We start from the raw sequence: 21,022 nt of genomic DNA, 5'->3' as shown, positions 1-21,022 counted from the left end.
GGTAAACCTTGCCGACCCCTGTTTTAAGTGGTATAGTAATACTGATGTTAGTGGTGGATGCCCCTACTTCCCCATAATTGGATCTTAAGTTAAGCACATTAGCATCACCAGGAATGCAAATAGTCCCCTAGACGTAAAGGAAGTAGTTACAGCAGTGGCCACAGAGTTTCCATGTCAGGTTTGGCACATGTCCTTTGTCCTTTCTCAAAAGGGGGCCAAGGTAGGAGATGAAGGAACCATGCAAACGTCTGGTGAGGTCATAGCCAGTCCTGGATCCGTCTTGTTTCTCACACTGTGCATGCAGCTGGATCCGCCATGTTTTCATTGCTGCTCAGTGTTTTGCTGTCTTTTGCAAATGCCTCAGCTTCTGTCTCTTGGAGCCTTCAAGAGGCCTAGTAGTGGATGCAAAAGGCACATGAAATAGTTGCTGCTGTGAAGCTAAGGTTTCCAGGATCTGGCCGGTGTCTGCATGGGAACTAACTGGGAACTCTGTGCAGCCTTCTCTATAAAGTCCTTGGAAGTAGGGATAGGGTTGTTGACTTTCTGGCTTCAAAGAACAACCCTGGTCTGCATGTTTTTGTAGTGGTCATGTTGCTCCAATGAGCAGCTTTCTGTTCTCGGCCTTTCCAAGTGGTATGAGAGGCATTGTAGAGTGTTATTAGGAGTACCAGTAATTTATCTACCACTGTAAGTGTGCAAAGTGGTTTATGGACTCCCAGTTAGCTTGCCGTCGAGACTGGGCAGTGGGGATGGGAGAGATGGAGGGAGCAACAGAGGGGTGTGGTCAGGGACTGGCTGGACAATGAGGAATTCTGGGAAGAGCCACCCTAGGGAAGCTTCAGAAGAGGAAGGCTTCGAGCCAGGGAAGTGGTGGTGGGACACGGGAAGACAGATCAGAGGATGAAGCGGGGGCAGAATGGTTGGATGCTGAACAAGCAACGGGCTCGAGTGAGAGAGAGGAGGAAGAGGCAGAAAACACTGCAGACATAGGACAGGTAGCTGAGGAGGAGGTGGGGGCTGAGGCGGCAACAAATTCACAGGAGCCTGCTAGTCCTACCATATTCCGTTCCCCTCCCCTCTTGTTTCCGAGAACTCGGAGACTTTTGCATGTAGCAGAACGACAAGCACAGAGGTCTCGGGGCCCCCTCCCCAAAGGAGTGTAAGACTGCAGGGAAAACAGTCGGACAGGGAGGAGATTTAGAGGGAAGTGGGAGGCTGGATTGTCAGTTCTGGCATCTGCTTGCCATAGGTTTCTCTGTATTCTGTTTCCTTGAATAAAGAATCAACTTTACTGCTCTTTTAGTCTCCATGCTGACCTTCAGCTCACAGGTGTGAGCAAAAGATAGTGTCAGCATTGGGAGTGGAAGATCTGGGTTCAAATTTCCATTCAACCTTCCAAGCTTATTGGTGCAAGGTCCCAGGGTACGGTTTGAAGGCACATGAGGCCACCACTTTGCCAAAAAAAAACTAAGCAAATTGTAGTCTGATCCGTGGCTGGATGGGTCACTGCCTGAGAATTACATCTACGCTGCCTTTGGTTCCATGATGGAAGGGAGGCCGAATACAAATGCAATAAAATAAAGCATAAAATAAATGTTCAGGGCTGCTTGGGGGATTAACAAAGGGTTGCTCTGTGAATGCTGCTCTTGAGTCCTGGGACAAAGTCTGGAATGCCAATGTAATCAGATAAATATTAAATATTTACTTCCAGCATGTTCAGCGTGGTTCTTGTAAACCTGAAAACAAGACCTTTTGTAAACTGCTTGTCCCCTGGTAGTGGTGTGTGTGTTTGTTTTAAGCAAGATCTTAAAACACATTGGCAACGTCTTTTTATTGAGCCGAAGCCACGCTTGTAGAAACGAACATGTATAAAATCCCGTGCTGCCTTCTCAAATGCGTCCTGTCAGATTTCAGCCCTCCCCTGGGCAGAATCTCTTATCGCCAATGCACACCGTAGCCGGCAGTTGGCACTCAATATGTTTCTTTTTCAGGTGGAAGAGATAAGCGCGGAGGCCCCATTCTAACATTTCCAGCTCGCAGCAACCATGATAGAATACGACAAGAGGACCTTAGAAGGCTCATTTCATACCTAGCTTGTATTCCTAGGTAAGGGCATCTTCCCTGTATTATGATTTGAAGCTGTGCTACTTTGCCTCGCTGTGTCAAAACAGTTTAAAAGGGAGTCCTGTGTGGGTTCATACCAAGTTCATGTTCCTCTCACCTTCCGCTTGTATACGGGGATGCAACTCGGCAACCAGGCCTGCTGCTCTGGAGAATTCAGAATGCTCTCAAAGAAGAAGCAGGTCGTCATAAAGTTGGAATAAGGTTATTTTTTTCTGCACTCATCTCGCCCCGAATGACCGGGGCTGCGGTTAACAGCGACAACAGCAAATGCATTATTCCAAGAGGATTGCCCTTAACCAGGAGCGCAGAGGGAATTGCGGCATGCAGCCAAAGTCTGAATCGCTATTGCTGCATTTGCTTGCATTTTTCAGGTTGCAGGACCAGTTTATACAACTGGTGATGAACTCAGGTGATTAAAAAAAACAGCCACCTATCCCTGGACTGTACCTCTTCATGCAGCTGGTTTGTGGTGGTGGGGGGGGGGCACATGTCTCTGTGCATACATATGTATCACTATTCCACATTTACACACAAATTGAAAACAGCATGTCAGGGAAAGGGTTCAGTCTAGTCACCTCTTTGACGTAATTTTTCCTGGGTTGTGTGTGTGTGTGTGTGTGTGTGTGTGTGTGTGTGTGTGTGTGTTAGCATTGAACTGTGCAACCTCACACTCGCTGCCTGAAGTGGCAGAGTCCGGGAAAAGCTTTGCCACTCGATTCTGCGGGTTTATAAGCTCTTCCGAATTTATGAGCTTTCTGGCGAAGGAAGAAACCAGCGTTCCAAGGGACAAGGGAGAAAGTGGCTTTTTGCGAACCGTAGCTTCTCGCTGCACTGTTGAGGACCAGCCTTGTGGGGAGTTATTTGTGACTTTGGCCAATTTAGGTGCTTTGGCAAAGTGGCGACACTTAAAAGATGGTTTTCTCCTGGTTCACACTAGGCTGAAGCTGCTTCTTCTTCTTTTTTTAAAAGTGCCAGTTTCACAGGGAGGGGAGGACATTTCGTTGAACCCACTATTAACTCCAGAGTAAAGTTTGCACCTTATAAATGGTACTGAACATGACTCTGCAAGACCGCTCTTCAACCCAGAAATAGCTCACATCTGAGCTGGCTGCCTCTCCTTCAGTCGGTCAGAATAATATTGAGTGAAGTGTAAATTTCCTCCTTAGGGCCAGCTGGCCTTACTGTATCTAGTTAGGAATTGTGGGGCTTCAGAGCTTTCCAAAAGACTCGGCGTGGACCGAATGCCAGGCTGAATTTAGGCACTGGTAGCATTTTACTAGAGTACTCAAGTACACAGCTCTTTGTTTTTTTTCTTTTGCCACTTCAGTAGGTTGCTTGGACAACGGGCAGGTAAGCAAGGCATCTTCGTGAAGGAGGGAGATGGGGGGAGCATTGTGGGATCGCTGACGAACATTAGAAAGTAGTTTTCGTCAGCATTGGAAACTTGGGCAGATGGTTTAGCTAGCCACTCATTTGGAGGTAGCTGCTAGCTCAGGGGTCGGCAAACTTTTCCGCTGGCGGGCCGGATCATCCGCGTGAGCGCGTGCACCTGTGCGCATGCGCCCACGCCCACCTCTCTTTCCCCGCTGGCTTTCGGAGCCATGGCAGGGGGAGGAGGAGGCGTCTGTGGCTTCCTATTGGCTGCAGGAGCTTCCTGCAGCCAATAGAAAGCTGTGGCTGCGTCCCGGAAGTCAGTCCCCGAGTGGGCGTCTTCCAAGCCCCTGGCTCCTTTGGTAAAGGCTGTTCTCCAACTGGTTCGCTCGCAGGCCAGTGTTTCCCAGTTGTCCGTGTTTATACTACATTTTCTTAGGTTTGCCTCGAGAGAGTCCTTAAACCTCTTTTGTTGACCACCAGCATTACACTTTCCATTTTTAAGTTCGGAATAGAGTAGTTGCTTTGCAGCTCTGCCCTGACTGATCTTTAAAGGAGAAGCATCCGCCATGGAGCCAAGGCCCCGTAGTAGATGGCTGAGAGAGTTGAAGCAGTAGCAAAAGTCTGTGGAAAGCCTTGTGAAACAAACAGCTTGTAAGACGCTTAGCAAAGATGCCTCCTCCTCCCTAATTCTTCACCCGACCAATGTAACATGGAGGGGTGGTGCAGAGGGAGGAAGGTGCGAGAAAGCCCCACCGCACAAGCAAGACCTCATTGGCTGCACACATACTTAGTGGTACCCCAGCGTATTTTTATTGGGGAGAGTGGGGAATATGAGTGCTGTCAACCTGGGATAGGGGACGTTTCTAGGAGCAGCCAAGAACTAAGCAGAATACAAACTGAGTTTACTGTTGGAATAGACAAAGCGGGAACCTGCAACGAAACGTTGCGGTGTATTCTCACCCCTGGCAATCCCAGAGGAGAGATAAATAGGTTTTCAAGGAACTAGGACGGTCTGTCAACAGACAATTGGTTTCTTGTTTATTTAATCTCTCTAGGCTAAGTGTCATCAACATTCTGAAGTCAATAGGTCCTTGTTAGACTATGTAGGAAGTGTTTAAATTAGAGGACATCTTAACAAAACAGAACTATTGTCTCGCTGATATCTGGCTCTGTGATGCTACAGTTGCTTCTGTGCTGAGTTTTAAATGAACTTTTAAAATTTTACTGAAACCTATGTTGTGCTTTATCCACTAGTGCAGGGGCACTCCAATAATAGAGGTAAACTAGGCAGGTGCCTGGGGAATCGTAGAGTCATAGAATCGTAGAGTTGGAAGGGACCCCAAGGGTCATCTAGTCCAACCCTCTGCAATGCTGGAATCTAAACTAAAGCATCCAAGACAGATGGCCACCCAGCTGTGAATACCTTTTGCATATGTTCAGATGTTTTGGGGAAAGTGGGAAGAGAGTGTGCCTGAATGTTTGAGGAGATGCACGGAGAAATCTCGGCATCTGTTTGCCTGAGTGATGTACATTATTTATGTGTAAAATGTTCATTCATCTAGGGTTGGCCATGCACTAGTGGTTAATCCTACCAGGTTGTGAAAAATTCCGGTGAGATGTCCTCCTTCTGCAGGTCAAGCTCCCACCGAGTTGACGGATGGGAAGGAGAATAGAATTGGCAGGCAGAGTAGCCAAGTTGGCGCTTGGGGACCATTCTTGCCTCTATTAACTGTTGTCTTGTTTGCTTTCTAGTGAAGAAGTGTGTAAACGAGGTTTCACCGTTATTGTAGATATGCGTGGATCTAAATGGGACTCTATTAAGCCACTTTTGAAGATCTTGCAGGAATCCTTTCCCTGTTGCATTCATGTTGCACTGATAATCAAGCCAGACAACTTTTGGCAGAAACAGCGGACTAACTTCGGCAGCTCCAAGTTTGAATTTGAGGTAAACTCCTCGATAACAAATGCTGGGTGCCCAAAGTGCTGCAGGGAACAGTGTCTTGGGAAATGTTGTAAAACTAGCATTTGGCACATGTAAGCCTTCCATTTCAACGTCGCTGAGGAAACTTACGGAGGATAAACTCCTGTAGTCCTCCATTGATGCTCAAGAGGGCGGGCGGGAAAAATAACCCCAAATGGCCAAAAAGAACCCCAAACCCCTGGAAATAATTCCTCTGGGAATGCTTCCAGTGTGCGCAGACCAAGGACTGTGTCAGCGATGATGCCCGTATGTTGCTCACACATGGAAGGAACCAATGAGCTCAGGTTGCTATGGACACATAGCAAATCTCCCTCTGCATCAACACATACTTATGACACCATAATGCCCACCAGACCATCCGTTTCAGTGGCCCAGCCATGCCAAAGCTCAGGTGATCCCTACAGGCAGAGAGGTTCAGATCTCTCTACATGGTTAACCACCGTGATTTGGGAGCACAACACAGCACCCCCATAACTCCCCGGAGTTTGGTTTAATGGAACTGTGCAGTTTTCAGTGCTTTAAATGTGTCTTGCCCTGTGGTTAACCGTTTAACCGTTGCTGCTTTTCAGACCAACATGGTGTCTCTGGAAGGCCTTACCAAAGTTGTCGACCCTTCTCAGTTAACTCCCGAATTTGACGGCTGCTTGGAATATAACCACGAGGAGTGGATAGAAATCAGAGTTGCCTTTGAGGATTACATTAGCAATGCCACACACATGCTCTCCAGGCTGGAGGAGCTGCAGGACATATTGGCCAAAAAGGACTTGCCTCAGGACTTGGAGGCGGCTCGGAGTATGATCGAAGAGCACTCGCAGCTGAAGAAGAAGGTCATCAAGGCGCCCATCGAGGACCTGGACTTGGAAGGGCAGAAGCTGCTGCAGAGGATACAGAGCAGCGAGACCTTCCCCAAAAAGAACTCTGGGTCTGGGAACGCGGATCTGCAGAACCTCTTGCCCAAAGTGTCCACCATGTTGGACAGGCTGCACTCGACGCGGCAGCATCTGCACCAGATGTGGCATGTGCGGAAGGTGAAACTGGACCAGTGCTTTCAGCTCAGGCTTTTTGAACAAGATGCAGAAAAGGTAAAATGGCGGCAGGGGGTGGGGGTGTTTCTCGGCCAACTTCTTCAGTTGATGGGCCCTGTGTGTCAGCACCCAGTGGCACTGTGGGTATCCGCAGGATTCTTTTCCAAGGAAGGGGCCAAGTAAAGGATACTTTCTCAGAATAGAAATGTGAAGGCTGTACATTTTGCCTCGTATCTCAGGTTCTACAAATGCTAGAAACTTTCTTAAAAATTTCCTTCAGTAGCACCTTAAAGACCAACTAAGTTTTTATTTTGGTATGAGCTTTCGTGTGCATGCACACTTCATCAGATGAAGTGTGCATGCACACAAAAGCTCATACCAAAATAAAAACTTAGTTGGTCTTTAAGGTGCTACTGAAGGAATCTTTTTATTTTGTTTCGACTCAGACCAACACGGCTACCTACCTGTAACTAGAAACTTTCTGTTTTTTTAAAAATGAAACCTGGGATTGGCGCATTTTGGTTCATCGGGAAACAAGGGAGAGCTGTCCCCTGTGTACTGCTCGCCCTGCAGATACCCATTTATTGCTCTGTGCAATGGAGAGCTGCTGGAACACCCAGTACAGCTGGATGTCTTGCCCTTTAGGAGCCTTGGACTTTGCTCTGGCTTGAGGAAGAGCTGCTGGCTCCCCCTGTATGGAGCCGGCGTGGTGTTGTCCAGAGCCTGCAGCCCATAACCTCCAGGAACCAGGTGTGGTCCATCAATTGGCCCTTTAAGTCATGATAAAATGGAATTCCAAATGCTTATTTATTTATTTTTAAAGGTGGGGCAATTGGCAAGTGTAAACTAGCTTCCAGTTTTCATAGGCATGTGAAGCCTTAAGCCTCACTATAGTCATTAGTCATTGAGACCTATCCATGCTAAACTTGGGATTGGCCCTCTTAGACTGCCGTCACACACTTTGGGGAGTAAGTCCTGTTGAACTCCGCATGCTTCAACTTCCAGACAAGACACACACACATAGGATCTGGCCCTAGCTAAGCGTGGCATTGTGCAGTTTCATGTCGGTGGCCCTTTTCCCCAGTTGCCATAATGACTTCTTTAATGCAGACACCTCTATGATTTAGGCAAATTAATCGTAACGACTGGGATTTGAGAGAGGTGCTTTACAGGGTGGATAAAAATCAATGATTTTTTTAAAAAAATCAAAAAAATCGGATTTTTTTGATTTAAATCGATTTTTTTGATTTAAATTGGATTTTTTTTAAATAAAATGCTTTGTGAGGAAAACATATTACCATCCAAAGGTTATTCCATCATGAAATAAAGATTAGTTTTTTTAATTATGTAGTATAAGGTTGTACTGTATATGTTTAATTTTTGGGGTAAATAAATTCCATTAATCCATTCACCTCTTTCAGAGGTTTTTGTAAGATTATTGGGCAGTTTCTCTGCCTACAAGATATTATCACAGGTGCTTGGTTTACTTTTGCAGTTCTCAAAACTGAATTTGACTCAACAGAGATCACATGCCTCTTCTTCACAGCAAAAATGTTATAACATGAACAGAGTTGAGAAAAAGACCTTAATCCTATTGTTCTACAAACCTATGAGTACAGAAGCAACCCCTTCAGTGCTAAGTTTCAAGAAGTTCAGTGAATAGAATAGAAACAATATTTTTCTGATTGTTTGGACAGTATTTAAGTTTTTCATGTGTAGACTGGGCTGACAGTCTAAGTTTCTTAAAATATATATATTTTGTTTTTGTTTAGCCAAATTAGTTAACAAACATGGATGTTTGTTTAAGCAAATAACATTTGCTGAAATGTTATTGTTTCAGTTGAATAAATCTATTTAAATTGTTATTATTAAGGTAATGATTATTTTTCTCCTTCCTAAGTACAACAGTAAAGTTGTCCAAATATGAATGATTAACCTATTAAACTGGGGATAAAAAAACTAATATGAAAAGTTGTTATTCTAAAAATCTTCATCTACTTGCATAATAATGTTATACCAGCAAGAATTAGTCTTTATGATTTAAATCAACTATGATTTAAATCAAGTCTTACTGACTAGTGATTTAAATCGTGATTTAAATCGTGATTTAAATCAGTTTGATTTAAATCAAATCCACCCTAGTGCTTTACGTTCTCACGCTGCTTTTTCAGCGCAGATCGGCTTTCGAAATAGATAACAATTAAAATCCGGCACGCAACAAACAAAACCCTAATAATACAGCAAGCCTCTCAATGCAGTAACTATGGTTTGCATCCCAGCACCCCAGACTCCTTGTTCTAGTTTTTACCAATTTCTCTTAACCAGAAGGGTTGGGGGTATAAAGGCAACTGAAAGCAACACCTTTGACCTGAGTCTCCAGAGAATAGACCAACCAGAGGTCACGCCCTTTCCCTAGCTTGCTCTTGAAGTGACCACTGCAAAGGTTGTTGCTCCTTTGGGGTGGGGCGACCCGCCACCCTTGGTGGGCCCAGTGTAAATAACCTCTCTGGAAGTAATTGCAGAAGCAGATGTTACTCACAGCAGGGGTGGGGTAGGGGCAGGCCTTCTCTTCTGCCGTGATATTTGCTCAGGCTGCCTTTTGTGCCTTCACATTGGTTCCAAGCAGAAGGAGTGAGGGGAAAAAAACTGGCAGTAGATATCAGCATACCATCAAAGCTGTACTGTTTTGGATTTTCACGCCACTTAAGTTGTAAGTGTCCAGCGTTGCTTGTCGCCGGAATGATGTACGGATTATTTAGTAAGAACGTACGGAACACCCTGCTTCTCACAGGAACATGCCAGTCAGTTCAAAGGTGGAGTTAACTCTTTATTAGCAAAAGCGCGGTCTCTGCAGACTTGGCTGAGTATCAGGCCTAATGAGCAGAGCAGCTCATTCCCATTGATCTTCCTCCATGAAATTCACTTGCCAAGGCAGAAAGGCCTTGTCTCCTCAGGGCTTTCCCCAAGCAAGCGGAGACTGCGCCTGCAGGCAGCCAACCTCTCCTCCACCCTTTTCATGCCTCTCCTGGATCTAGGGGACAGAGGAAGGAGAGCTTGTCGCTGCAGGATGGGGGGGGGGACTTGTAACTTTTCGCCTTCCTGACTCATCTCTGCCTCTTGACCTCGCTCCTCCTAGTCTCCTGCTTCAACTTCTGCCTCTGATTCTGGACATCTCTCTGCCATAGACTCTCCCTGCTCACTAAGCCCTGTTACCTCTTCAGCTTCTGATACCTCTTCTTCCCAGGCCTCTCCCTCTGACCACTTATTGTTGTCCCACCACCAATCCCCGGGCTCTGAGCCTTCTTTCGTTGGTGGTTCCTCCTTCCTCTGCATCCAACCACTCCATGACATTGTCAGATCTGGCCAGGGCCCATGAGAAAACAGAACCTAAGCACTACATGCTCCCCATGTGCAGCAACTCTCTGTAACTGGTATTCCAAGGCATATTGCCTCTGACAGTGGAGGTGGAACAAAGGTTTCATTGCTAGTAGCCATTGATTTATGTCTCCCTGTGCCAGGCTGCGTAGGTACAACTTCTGTGCTGTTACTGAACATATGCAGTCAAGGATGAGTCTAGACCCCTTAATCTGTCTTTGATTCCCACCATGGCTTTGCAAGAGGCATTTCACTAATCAAATAGATCCCAAGTAAGTTGTAGATTAAATAAAGGCCCACGTATATTTGACAGCGACTCCAGTTTAATATTGAAACATGGAATTCTGCTAAGCATTATTGCTTTACGTTGCAGGGTTACAACTATATTGGGATGGTATCAAGGGTTCGTAATAGCCCCCAAGGGTAATTCCAGTGGGGCCTTACTCATACCTTACTCATACATTTTATCCTCCAACTAAAAGGTACCTAGAGACAGAAATTAAAAACATGAATAATGCACATATTTCGATTTTTATTCCTGTGTCACAAAAATAGTAGGTATTGTGGAATGAATGTTTGGGGTCATTAGGACCGCAAGCAATTTAGACATGCGGTTTTTAATTCCGCATTTTCTTTCTGTTGCAATGGGGGTGTGAATGCTCGCAGTGCGCTCTCCTTAGCGAAATCCTCAAATTTAAGATAGAAAGCCCTAGAGGAAGCAAAAGGATTGGCTTCTTTCACTGTAAAGTGTACATACACCTCAGCTGCTTGGAAGGGTTTTAAAAGGTTAAAGCTCGATATTGTTTAATGCTCAGGCCTGCTTGTCTAAGGACCAGTTCCAAAATCAGAAAGCCGCTTATCTGTATGCAGTTGGCAAGCCTGAGGTTAAGAATCCTGGACATTTTCACTTTGCTTCTGCTGCTGCAGTTAGAGCCATGACTCTGGCAGGGGATCTCCTTTTGCAGAACACTACAAAGCTATAACACTTCCTTTGGGCTCTTTCTGCAAAGAGATCTTCCCAGTCTGCTGTAGAGTTGAGAAGCTCCAGGTGTACTCATACCTGTTTTGCAGCCGAACCCGTGGGGAGAGATTTTCCTGTTTTAGAATATGCACATCCATCTAGCCCTTCTGTACAGCCAGGGAACTCCCCCCACCCCCCAAGATTTAGGGCTCAACAGGGGCTGGGAAGCAGCATATGGAAATAAGAGATTCATCCTCTCTGCCAATGACAACAGGAGATGATAACAGGAATCAGAGCCAATTCTGACATCATATTTCCCCCCCTCTAGCTGAATATACCCGTGGAGGATTAACTGAGAAAAGAAAGTTGCTAGAATGGAAAATGCATGTGGATTTCACTGTTTTTATCCTAAACGAAAGCATGTGTATATACAATTGTATTCATATTGAAGTTTTGCTTATTAGTTTGGACACTTCATTAAGTTGGAAGTGCGAGGGCCTGATTCAGTGCGCTGCCCACCCCCCACCCCAGCAAATTCTTCCTGCCCGTGAAGTGCCATCCATTTTGGCAGTGGTTAAGTGGGGGGAAATTAAATAGACACCGTACAGAGGTGGGTGGAGTACAGCACAAATTATATGCAAATCACAGGGAATCGGAGAACGCCCTCTTCCGCCCAAATCTCACAGATCACCTTAGGAGGAGAGGGGGACAGTGTGCCTGGCCCGTGTGTGTGACAGATCCTTTTTCGGCATAGGTTGCAAGTTTTGTCCGTAAGCGTCTTTCACAGGTGTTTAAGCCACCTGCAGGACCAGGGTGGTGATGAATAATAAAGCATGACTAAAAGACCAACATTGGCAAAGGAATAAGACAGATTCTTTCACACAGGGGGTGGGGAATCTTCTGAAAACTGGTCCTTCAACGGTTTCCCACCCTCCATGTAATTATAGGCTCAGGTGACCAAGACACAGAAGCATAGCAGTGTGTGTGTGTGTGTTTGGTTTTTCATATTAAAGTTTTACAATCACATATCCAACATACTTCATAAAAAGAAGATTCCAAAGGATCTCCTGGACTTCCCTCCTCCCCTTTGTGGGTTCTATTGTTAGTCATTTCCTCCTGCATCATTTATAATAATTCAGATCTTTTACATCTCCATTATATCCAAAATTCACCATTAAACTACAAGTGATATTCCAATCCTACTAACAATTCTGTTTACAATGATTTTTAAGATAAATTATAAATTTTCCCCATTCCTTATTAAAATTTTGGTCTTCCTGATTTCTGATTCTTCTGGTCATTTCGGCATAATCCACCAACTTGATCTGCCATTCTTCTCTGGTCGGGACTTTATCTTCTTTCCGTCTCTGGGCCAATAACATCCACGCAGCACCTAAAATTCCTAAAAGAAAGGCTTCAGGTTTTTGTTCTTAGAAAAAGTTATTTTAAACTTTTTTTTCAATTCATTATACATCATTTCCCAAAATTCTTTTCCAACCTTACACGTCCCCCACATATGATAAAAGGTGCCTTCTTTTTCCTTACATTCCCAGCATGTATTTGACCCTGTTTTATACATTTTTGCTAGTTTCCTGGGCGTTAGATACCAACAGCACATCATTTTCATATAGTAGTTTTCTTTCAATGTATAACACAATGTAAATTTTAAATCTCAATTCCATAACTTCTTCCATGCTGTAAGTCCAACCCCCTTCAATGCTTGGACTGCAGATCTGCTTGGAATCCAAGATCAGATCGCAAGCCTTCTCTCCGAAGTGCTATGTTTTTGTGACGTGAGGGCACTTTCAGGCAAAGTCTTTGCGATGCAAGCCTTCTTTCTGGTAGAGTCCTAGCGTGAAGACTCTACCATCTTACATCTGGCTGAGATGTAATAGCATCTAGGAACACGGAGAGAACAATGGCACCATGATTACTCCGCACATGTGCAAGCAAAGTGCCGTAGCGATCATGCCAGTGGGGTTGGGGAGGAAAATTCACCTGTTCAGCATCACCTGTTTAGGGATGGAGACTTGCTGTGCTATGCAGAAAAGGCCCTTTCTAGACCGGCCTTCGAAAGAGCGCTAATTAGTTATGGATTAAGCATCAACATTGCTCACTTCAGGTGAGACGGAGTGGTAAATTTCAAACCCAGATAAGGGATCTGTGTTGGAGAGAGTTTTTGTGTTAGTCTGCTTGTTGCTAAACCATACCAAAAAAGAAATCAGATATATAACACTGGAGTTTTGTGGTGAAGCTCAAAAACATAGTGAAGGGGAAGAGCCGGCCGAGACAATATAATTGGATGTTTTATAGAACTCTATAAAATTGCAGCTGTGCTATCTAAAGCGCATTACTGACAAAGAAGCAAATGCAGTTCATTGACTAATAAATAATTGCATCTTTTTACACAGACCGTGTTTATTTGGCTTCATTCTCTCCCCACCCCCACCCCCACCCCTGTTTCTAACTAGCTGGTGCCACTGTTTCACATGAGATTATTTTCCTCACTTACAGCTGGGCCTCCCAGCCAGCCTATATAATAAAAGGCTAAAAGCCAAATTAAAACAAAGATTAATGCCTAAGATGGATGCGCACACACAGGGAATCGTAAGGTTGGCTTGTTAAGCAGAAGCGTCAGTGTCAAATTTTCACAGGAAGCGGGGTGCATAGAGCTTAGACGTATCTAAAATCATGATTTGATGCCCTGAAGATTTCACTTCAAATCTGCAAACTTCTTTCTTTCTTTATTTTTTAAAAATCTGGTGAACTCTGAAATGCCGTGAAGTAGATTATTAAAAAATCTAAATTGAAAATTTCTCAAGGGCTCTCTTGAAGCCAGTCTCCCATGTATGCTTGTTTGTTAAATCACTTTACTTAAACGCAGGCAGGAAGAAATGATGTTTTGTGACTGAAGGAAATAGTTAACCCGTTCCTTGCCAAACTGTACCAATTGATTAAGAAGGGGTTTTTTTGGGGGGGGGAATCTAAATCTAAATAGGGCTTCAAGGCCATTTTGCCCGCCGCAGAAGGCCCAATGAAATACTCGAAGGAAGTAACTGATGCCCAAAGAGTGCAAACTGTTAACCATGGCGATGTGAGGGGCACCATTTGTGCTCGGGTTTCAAGCAGCGAAATGTCTCGGGCCTGCATCTGTGCTGGTAGCGAACATATTGCTCCCCATTAATTAGAGCTGAAATGTTTAATCAACTTAGCTGGGCCAGCTCTGTTGCTGGGGGTGGTTGCCAAACGCCACCGGAAGCCAAGTTGGCCCAGAAATTTCTGTGGGATTTTTTTGTGTGTGTGTCCGCCATTGCTGCTCCCCACATTTCCATGGCGGATGGAACTGGGAGTGAGCCCAGAGTCCAGCCAGGCAGGCTTTTGTTTTGCTGCCAGTCCTAAGGACTCCTGGGTGCCAGGCAAGGACGCGGCTGCCTTAGGTTTTGTGTAGGTGGTGCCACAAGCGCTCACCTTCCAGCTCCCTAGTCTGCCAAGTTTGCACCGTTCACAGGTGTACAAAATAAAACGAGGGTAGGGTTCGTCCTCTGTGAAGCCTCCATTCCCTGGTATCTGGACCAGACATTGAGAAACAAGCTGGTTGGCTAACCCTTGTAATGTCGCCAAGAAACCCCTCTTCTGCCCCTCTCCAACCCTCTACATAATCTGGTTTTCTAGCAAGACGACAACTTGCATGGACACTCTCTTAAAAAGCCCCAAGCAGACAACCTGTCCAAAGCATGTCGGAAGAGGCAAGACTGACAGCTGTAGCCGTGCTCGGTTTTATGTATGCTGGTCTGCCGTCTCAGCTGCAAAACTAGTAAATGGACGTGCTGTGACCGGTCCTTTTTCTATTGCAGCTTGTCTTCCCTCTGTATCTCAAAATGCAGAGATCTGGATGTAGCATTCCAGCTGTACTTTAACTACTGCAGTTCCGGGTGGTCCGTGTGAACTTTCATACTGTATTCATTAGCAATTACTTGTTGTGGCCCTTTCAATGTACACAGTTGCCTCGCAGTCCTTACGACATTTATTTCTGTGCTGGCCCCTGAGATGTCTTAGAAATGTGATATCCAGTGCGATTGATGCCTCCTTGCTTTTTGAATAGTTCTGATGACTCCTGCTGTTGCTATTATCCTGAGTTAACCTAGCGCTTGTTGGTAGTATTCCTGCATAATTGGCCGTCTTCCTTTCGGCCACCGTGCATTTGTTTAATGCCCTTCTCCCTGCCTCTCTTTTAGCTGTAGGTTTTTTGTTTTCGTTTTACATTAGTCTCTTCTTTCACTCAGTTTTCAGCCTAATTTTCCAGTTTTATTAAGAATCCTTTGGACCCTGTCCTAATCCTCACAGGTGGCATTTCTTCCCAGCTTTGTCAAACACACTTGGGGGAGCGCCTGTTTGCTCCTTTTCAAACCAGAGAAATTGAAGTGTTGAACAGGATAGACACCCATAAGGCCCACCTTGATGCTTGCCCCCGCTGTTTTGGTCCATTGTTGAGCAAGTTGAGGAGTGTGGTGCTCTCACAAGTTAGGTATCCACCAAATAATACGGCCTTCATCATAGTGTTTCTCTGTTTTTACTTTTGCTTTGTGTAAGGGGGAGGGCTTATAGAGAACCCCCCCCCATCTGAAGCAGCCCGTCTCCCAGCAGTCATAAGAGCGAAGGTTTCTCTGTTTTTACTTTTGCTTTGTGTAAGGGGGAGGGCTTATAGAGAACCCCCCCCCATCCGAAGCAGCCCGTCTCCCAGCAGTTATAAGAGTGAAGGGTCTGATGGAGGGAGTCAGGAAACGGAGAGGGAGTGCCAGGGCTCTGGCAACATCCAAGAGCCCCTGCTCCACAGCCAGGGAGAGAGGGAGGCGGAAAGAGAGGACAGGAATCGGTCAGACCGAAGACCCGTCCCCCCCCCCCCCCGACACCGGAATTGAGGAGGAGGAGGAAAGGGAGGCGCTTCTCAGTTCCGAGGCTGAACGCGGAAGGGGGCAGTGCAGGAATCTGACTCGAGCGGGTAGCCATGGAATCAGCAGTTCGTTACACTGCAAATAATGTGCACCAATAAAAACGTCTGAAAGACAAGCATGTGGAAGGTCGTTACTCAAGAGTAGTCACTACAACCCTGACACTTTGCAAATGGGTACACAATGGACATTGCTAGTAGTCCACAACAGTTTCTACTTACCTCACTAGTCACTCCTATCATTTACCATTTGGGGCATGTCGATAGCCAAAAAGAGCTGACTCCTTTCTTTGTAAAAGCTTCTCCCAGCTGGTTCCCTGGGGGCAGTTCTTCCTCGCCACAGGGGACCTAGGCAATTGGTTATTTACAAGCCCGGCTGGCAGAACTCTGTGCTTAAAGCTTTGCTAATTTGGAAAGTCTTTGCTTGTAAACATGCAAAATATGTTGTTGTTGTTGTTTAACCGGGTGCCCTGTCCTGTGATGAGCATTAATTCCTGCTTTCTTTTAGATGTTTGACTGGATCACACACAACAAAGGCCTGTTTCTGAACAGCTACACAGAGATTGGAGCCAGCCACCCTCATGCCATGGAGCTCCAGACACAGCACAATCATTTTGCTATGAACTGTATGGTAAGAATATTGGAACTTGCGACGGCACTTTGTATTTGGCAAACGTCTTGTATCTCACAGTGCAGAGACTCATGAAAGTCTGACCCCAGGTGCTGGCCCCGTCAGTATGCAGTGTGCTGGAGAGGAAAGAACAGAATCCAATCTAAATAAACAAGGGAGGAGAAGAGAAGGGAGGAAGAGAGACTGAGGACAGCGTAGTTGCTTCGGGTTTAGCAGAACTATTACAGCTGCCATGGTAGCAACTTGCAGGCAACATGCGGACAGGTCCCCCTACCCAGAGGGCCTGTAATCTTCTTATTCATTGGAGGCAGGGAGTAAATCGAGAGAAAAATAACTTTGTACATTGTGGCATGAGGACTAGGGAGGTTGTGCCCAAGGCTAGTGAGTCATGCTGCATAGAAGTAGCCGGATTATAACGTATCTGGACTCCTTCCAAATTCAGCGAAAGTTGGAGGCCTCGTTCCTGTGTATGCGTGCTTTTGCCACGGGGATCGTGAATGGCTGTGCAGCGATAGATTAGCTAATACTGTAGTAATAATTCTGTAAGTTGTGAAACTCTGCTGAAACGGCTTAGCTTTTAGGAACTGTGGTCCAGGCTGTCATTTTAAAACGAGGGTAGGTAAATTAGAGCCTGATGGGAGTTTTGTTTGCACTCCAAGAGAATGGAGACAACTACATCACACACACACACACCCTGATTGTGTTCATGGAGGTGCATGACAGTGCTACATGGATAAAATGAAACCAATCCTGCTTTGATCCATGTTTGAACAGGGGTCAACACTGATAGAAGAAACATAACATTCAGCCTGCTATTGGCAGCTCTAAAAACAGTTTGAAATGAATTAATATACCAGTAAGCTAGGATTTGCTAAAGCTTTTGTGGTTTGGGTTTGTCCTTGCCTGCATCGCTTTTAGTTTCAGATTAGGGATTCGAATGTGGCCTGTTTTGATAGCATTTTCTAATGTCTTCATGATAGAGGTTCGTTGCAGAGGCCTGCACGGGCTTGCCTTTTATCAAAAGGCACTAATTACTGAAGTTAATTAGCGTTTTGGACAGTCTGAGCCGAGGATAGGGATTGAGATCGAGATGGAAACAAATGCTGACATGTCTGAAGAGTTCATTCTAGGTGAGGGTTATGCGAAAGCCGAGCATCCTGCTTGCGTTTCTGGCTTGACATTCAGCCCTTAGGAGTCCAGCGGATAGAAAGGCCACAGTCAGTTGCCCAGAAATGTTGTCACTAACAAATTGCAGAGCAGGAGTATTCATCAGTCCAGCAGGCCATAGTGAACTATCTTAACCCTGAGGTGTCTAACCATTTGGCCTGATATTTGGACGCTCAAGACCTACAGCCAAGGAAGTAACCAGCTAATACAAATCGAAAGGTGGTGATGTTTTCAGGTAGAAAGCTGTAGGATAATCCACATTCTCAGGAAGAAGACTATAGTGATGTGAATTCTCAGATTCCTTCAGGAGAGGGGCCTAACACAAGCATAATGTTTAAGATTAACTGGATTCATGTGCAATCAGTGTCCGTTTTGTATTTTCTTTTTCTCCCTCACATAAAAATGAAAAAAGGAGCAAAATTTCCATATTTTCTCCCTGTTGTTTCAAGGGGAATAGTTGTGTTCTATTCAACAAAATGAGAGGGCTGTGATGCTAGCTATGATGCCAGAGGAACGTTAAATAATAACCGTATTTTGTCTTGAGCCAGCTACGCATGCAATGTTCTCTTTTCATGGAGGATGGGAGTTTGCTGGGCTCTCCTTCCCTAAATGTTTCACCTCCAGATTCTGTAACCTTGCTCCTCTCGTTTGATACAGAGTAGTGTAGAATGGCCTTAATCCTGATGATGGGGTGGGAAGAAACCTTGCTGGTCCACGGTCCTTTGCCTGTTCTCCTTCCTTGATGGCTCTCTTGGGCCTTTCAAATACGAGCAGAAGCTCTTGATAATCTCTCTACGAATCTGTCGTGCAGGTAGCATGAGATTTTATTTTATTTTACTCTTCTTAAAGCATGGATAACTGCAGCTTTAAGCAGAGTTTGGTCGCCTCCTTAAAGACTATACCATATGACGCTTCAGTAGTGTAAGGGGAAGAGAGTATAGAGAACCTCCCCCTCTCATCAGAAGCAGCTCCTCCCCAAGCAGCGATGGCAGCGAGGCTGCTGAGGAGACCAGTCAGGAAGTGGGGAGAGAGGGCCAGGGCTCTGGCAGCACGGGAGAGCCCCTGCTACACAGGAGGGAGGAAGAGAGAGAGGGGGAAAGGGGGGAGAAGGAACACATGGAGCGTAGACCCTTTCCTCCGGTTCCGGAATTACGCAGGAGAAGGAGGGGAAGGAGGTTTGCTGTCCCGAGACTTTTATGTTGGAGGAAGTCAAGGGGCGGTTCAGTGCCGGATTCTGCATCGGACTGAGCAGACATGTTTTACACACCCGTCTCACTGTAAATAGACTGCACTAATAAAAACTGTTTAAAGACAAGCATGCGGAGCGTCGTTACTCTAGAGTAGTTGCAAGAACCTCTGACAAGTAGTATTTGACTTGAAAAGATCGGTCACTTTAACAGTACATCACCCTTTGGTGGTGCTGGTTCCAAAGCAGCATTTCCAGAGAATGCTAAACCTTTCCCAGATCTGACTGCCACATATTCCAGTGCTTCTTCCCCTCTTTTTCTGAAAGTTTGCATACCACGTGTCCCTGACAAGCACTACTGTACCGCGGTGGTTAGGGGTTAGGCCAGTTTCTGTGAGCAGAATAATAATAATAATAATAATAATAATAATAATAATTATTATTATTATTCCCTGCCCATCTGGCTGGGTTTTCCCAGCCACTCTGGGCGGATCCCAACAGAATATTAACATTAAAAACTTCCTTAAACAGGGCTGCCTTCAGATGTCTTCTAAAAGTGAGATAGTTGTTTATTTCCTTGACATCTGATGGGAGGCCGTTCCACAGGGCGGGCGCCACTATCGAGAAGGCCCTCTGCCTGGTTCCCTGTAACCTCACTTCTCTGGATTGGTTGTCGTTTCCTAGCAATCTTTTTTTACATACAGCATGAAGCAATGAGGTCAGATAAGGTTAAAAAAAAAATAGTCCAAGAATGGGCAGTAAGAAGTTCTCCCTGACCCCTGTTAAAGGCCCTCCCAGCCCTTCTGAAGGCTTAAGGTTTCTTTTTTTTTCTTTTTTAACTTTTAATATTCCCTTTTAATTCACAAACCTGTCAGGCTGATTTAATAAGCTGCTTTTAAGCCCTCCCAAAGTTCCCTTTGAGGCCGCAGCAAACAAAAGTCACAGTGTTAATGGAAATCTGTGTAAATGAGATCAGTCCAAGGTACAGGGCGATTTTGCTGTTTCTGCAATGTGCTTTACTCGATCAAATAAAAGTAGGCTTTTGCTCAGGAGAGGTGCTCATTTTTTCTGCCCTGCTTTGAAAACATGTCACGGCAAAGGGCTTGGAGAAAGCAGCGCTGGCACGATGGCTTGGCATTTCGCTGTCGCTTTCCAGAAAACAACAGGGGGTGCTGAAATTGTGAGCAGCCAGTTAGTTGCATTTTGTCCCCGATGGAATAGCGGGTGCTGTTTACCTGCTAAGTGCACACACCCCTTTCTTCCTGTTGTTAAAAGGGAATACAGTGGTGCCTCGCTAGAAGAATTTAATTTGTTCCACAGGTCTTTTCTTATAACGAAAAATTCGTCTAGCAAATCCCATAGGAATGCATTGATTTTTTTGGATTTTGTTTTGCCCATAGGAATGCATTAATTGAATTTCAATGCATTCCTATGGGAAACCGCGATTCGCTAGACGAATTTTTCATAAAACGCATTCGTCTAGCGAGGCAACCTCCACTAGAAAAAACCTTTCGTTAAGCAGGGCATTCGTTAAGCGAGGCACCACTGTATAGGAAGCTGTGTATTCTGCCAGAAGCCTTGGAGTTAAGAGGGGCTGTCTTGTGTTATGCCTAATGGCTAGGGAAAAAAAACCTTTCCCAACCTAGTGCCCTTGCTGGCTGGAGCTGATAGGAGTTCACAGAGAAAGCACCAGTTTGTGGAAGGCTGGCCTGCAATCTTAGTCCATGGTGTTCTCTGAAGAATAGTTCTCAAGAGGGGCTGTTGCCCGTTTGACGTCCCCATTCCCCGCAGCCCTTGCGCCTTGCCTGGCTTTGGGAAGGAGATGGGAGGGCTCTAGGACCCTGCCAAAGTCTTGCGCCACCTTCCCAAAGCATGGTACCTCAATTGTCTGGCTTTGGGAAGGCAGCATGAGGGCTGGGGTGGGGGGGGGTGGGTGGGTAAATTTTGTGCCAAGGTGGCAACCCTTGTGGTTGAGTGGGTAGCTAGGGAGCAGCAGTAAGTCGTGTTTTCCTCTGTTCTAATTACTTTGCGTTTAATGAAAGTTTAGATTTAATATTGCCCATGCAAGCTCTGAATATTGCACCAGGTGCTGAATTTAGCATCCTACTTGCTTGTATTATTTTTTTTAAAAAATACTGGATCTTCAGACTTTCCCGGGATGTCAAATTCAGGATACATTGGTGCCTCGACTTACGAATTTAATCCGTTCCGAAGGCACCTTCGTAGGTCGAAAAATTAGTAAGTCGAAAA

General features: G+C 45.4%; 1 protein-coding gene across 8 annotated transcripts in view; it reads left to right on the top strand.

Moving 5' to 3' along the window:
• The window catches only part of TRIO (trio Rho guanine nucleotide exchange factor), a 254,175-nt gene that overhangs the window by 66,480 nt on the left and 166,673 nt on the right, over window positions 1-21,022 (top strand). For all 8 annotated transcript variants that reach the window (XM_060278041.1, XM_060278045.1, XM_060278044.1 and 5 more), the window contains exons 3-6: window positions 1,992-2,106; window positions 5,251-5,443; window positions 6,049-6,561; window positions 16,297-16,419. In XM_060278041.1, the coding sequence (XP_060134024.1) occupies window positions 1,992-2,106; window positions 5,251-5,443; window positions 6,049-6,561; window positions 16,297-16,419 (944 nt within the window). The remainder of the gene's footprint in view (window positions 1-1,991; window positions 2,107-5,250; window positions 5,444-6,048; window positions 6,562-16,296; window positions 16,420-21,022) is intronic.

The sequence above is a fragment of the Zootoca vivipara genome, chromosome 8, assembly GCF_963506605.1.
Source record: "Zootoca vivipara chromosome 8, rZooViv1.1, whole genome shotgun sequence".
In the NCBI taxonomy this organism is placed as follows: Eukaryota; Metazoa; Chordata; class Lepidosauria; order Squamata; family Lacertidae; genus Zootoca; species Zootoca vivipara.
The sequence above is the reverse complement of the archived record's forward strand: the minus strand, read 5'-3'. Positions and strand labels throughout refer to the sequence as shown.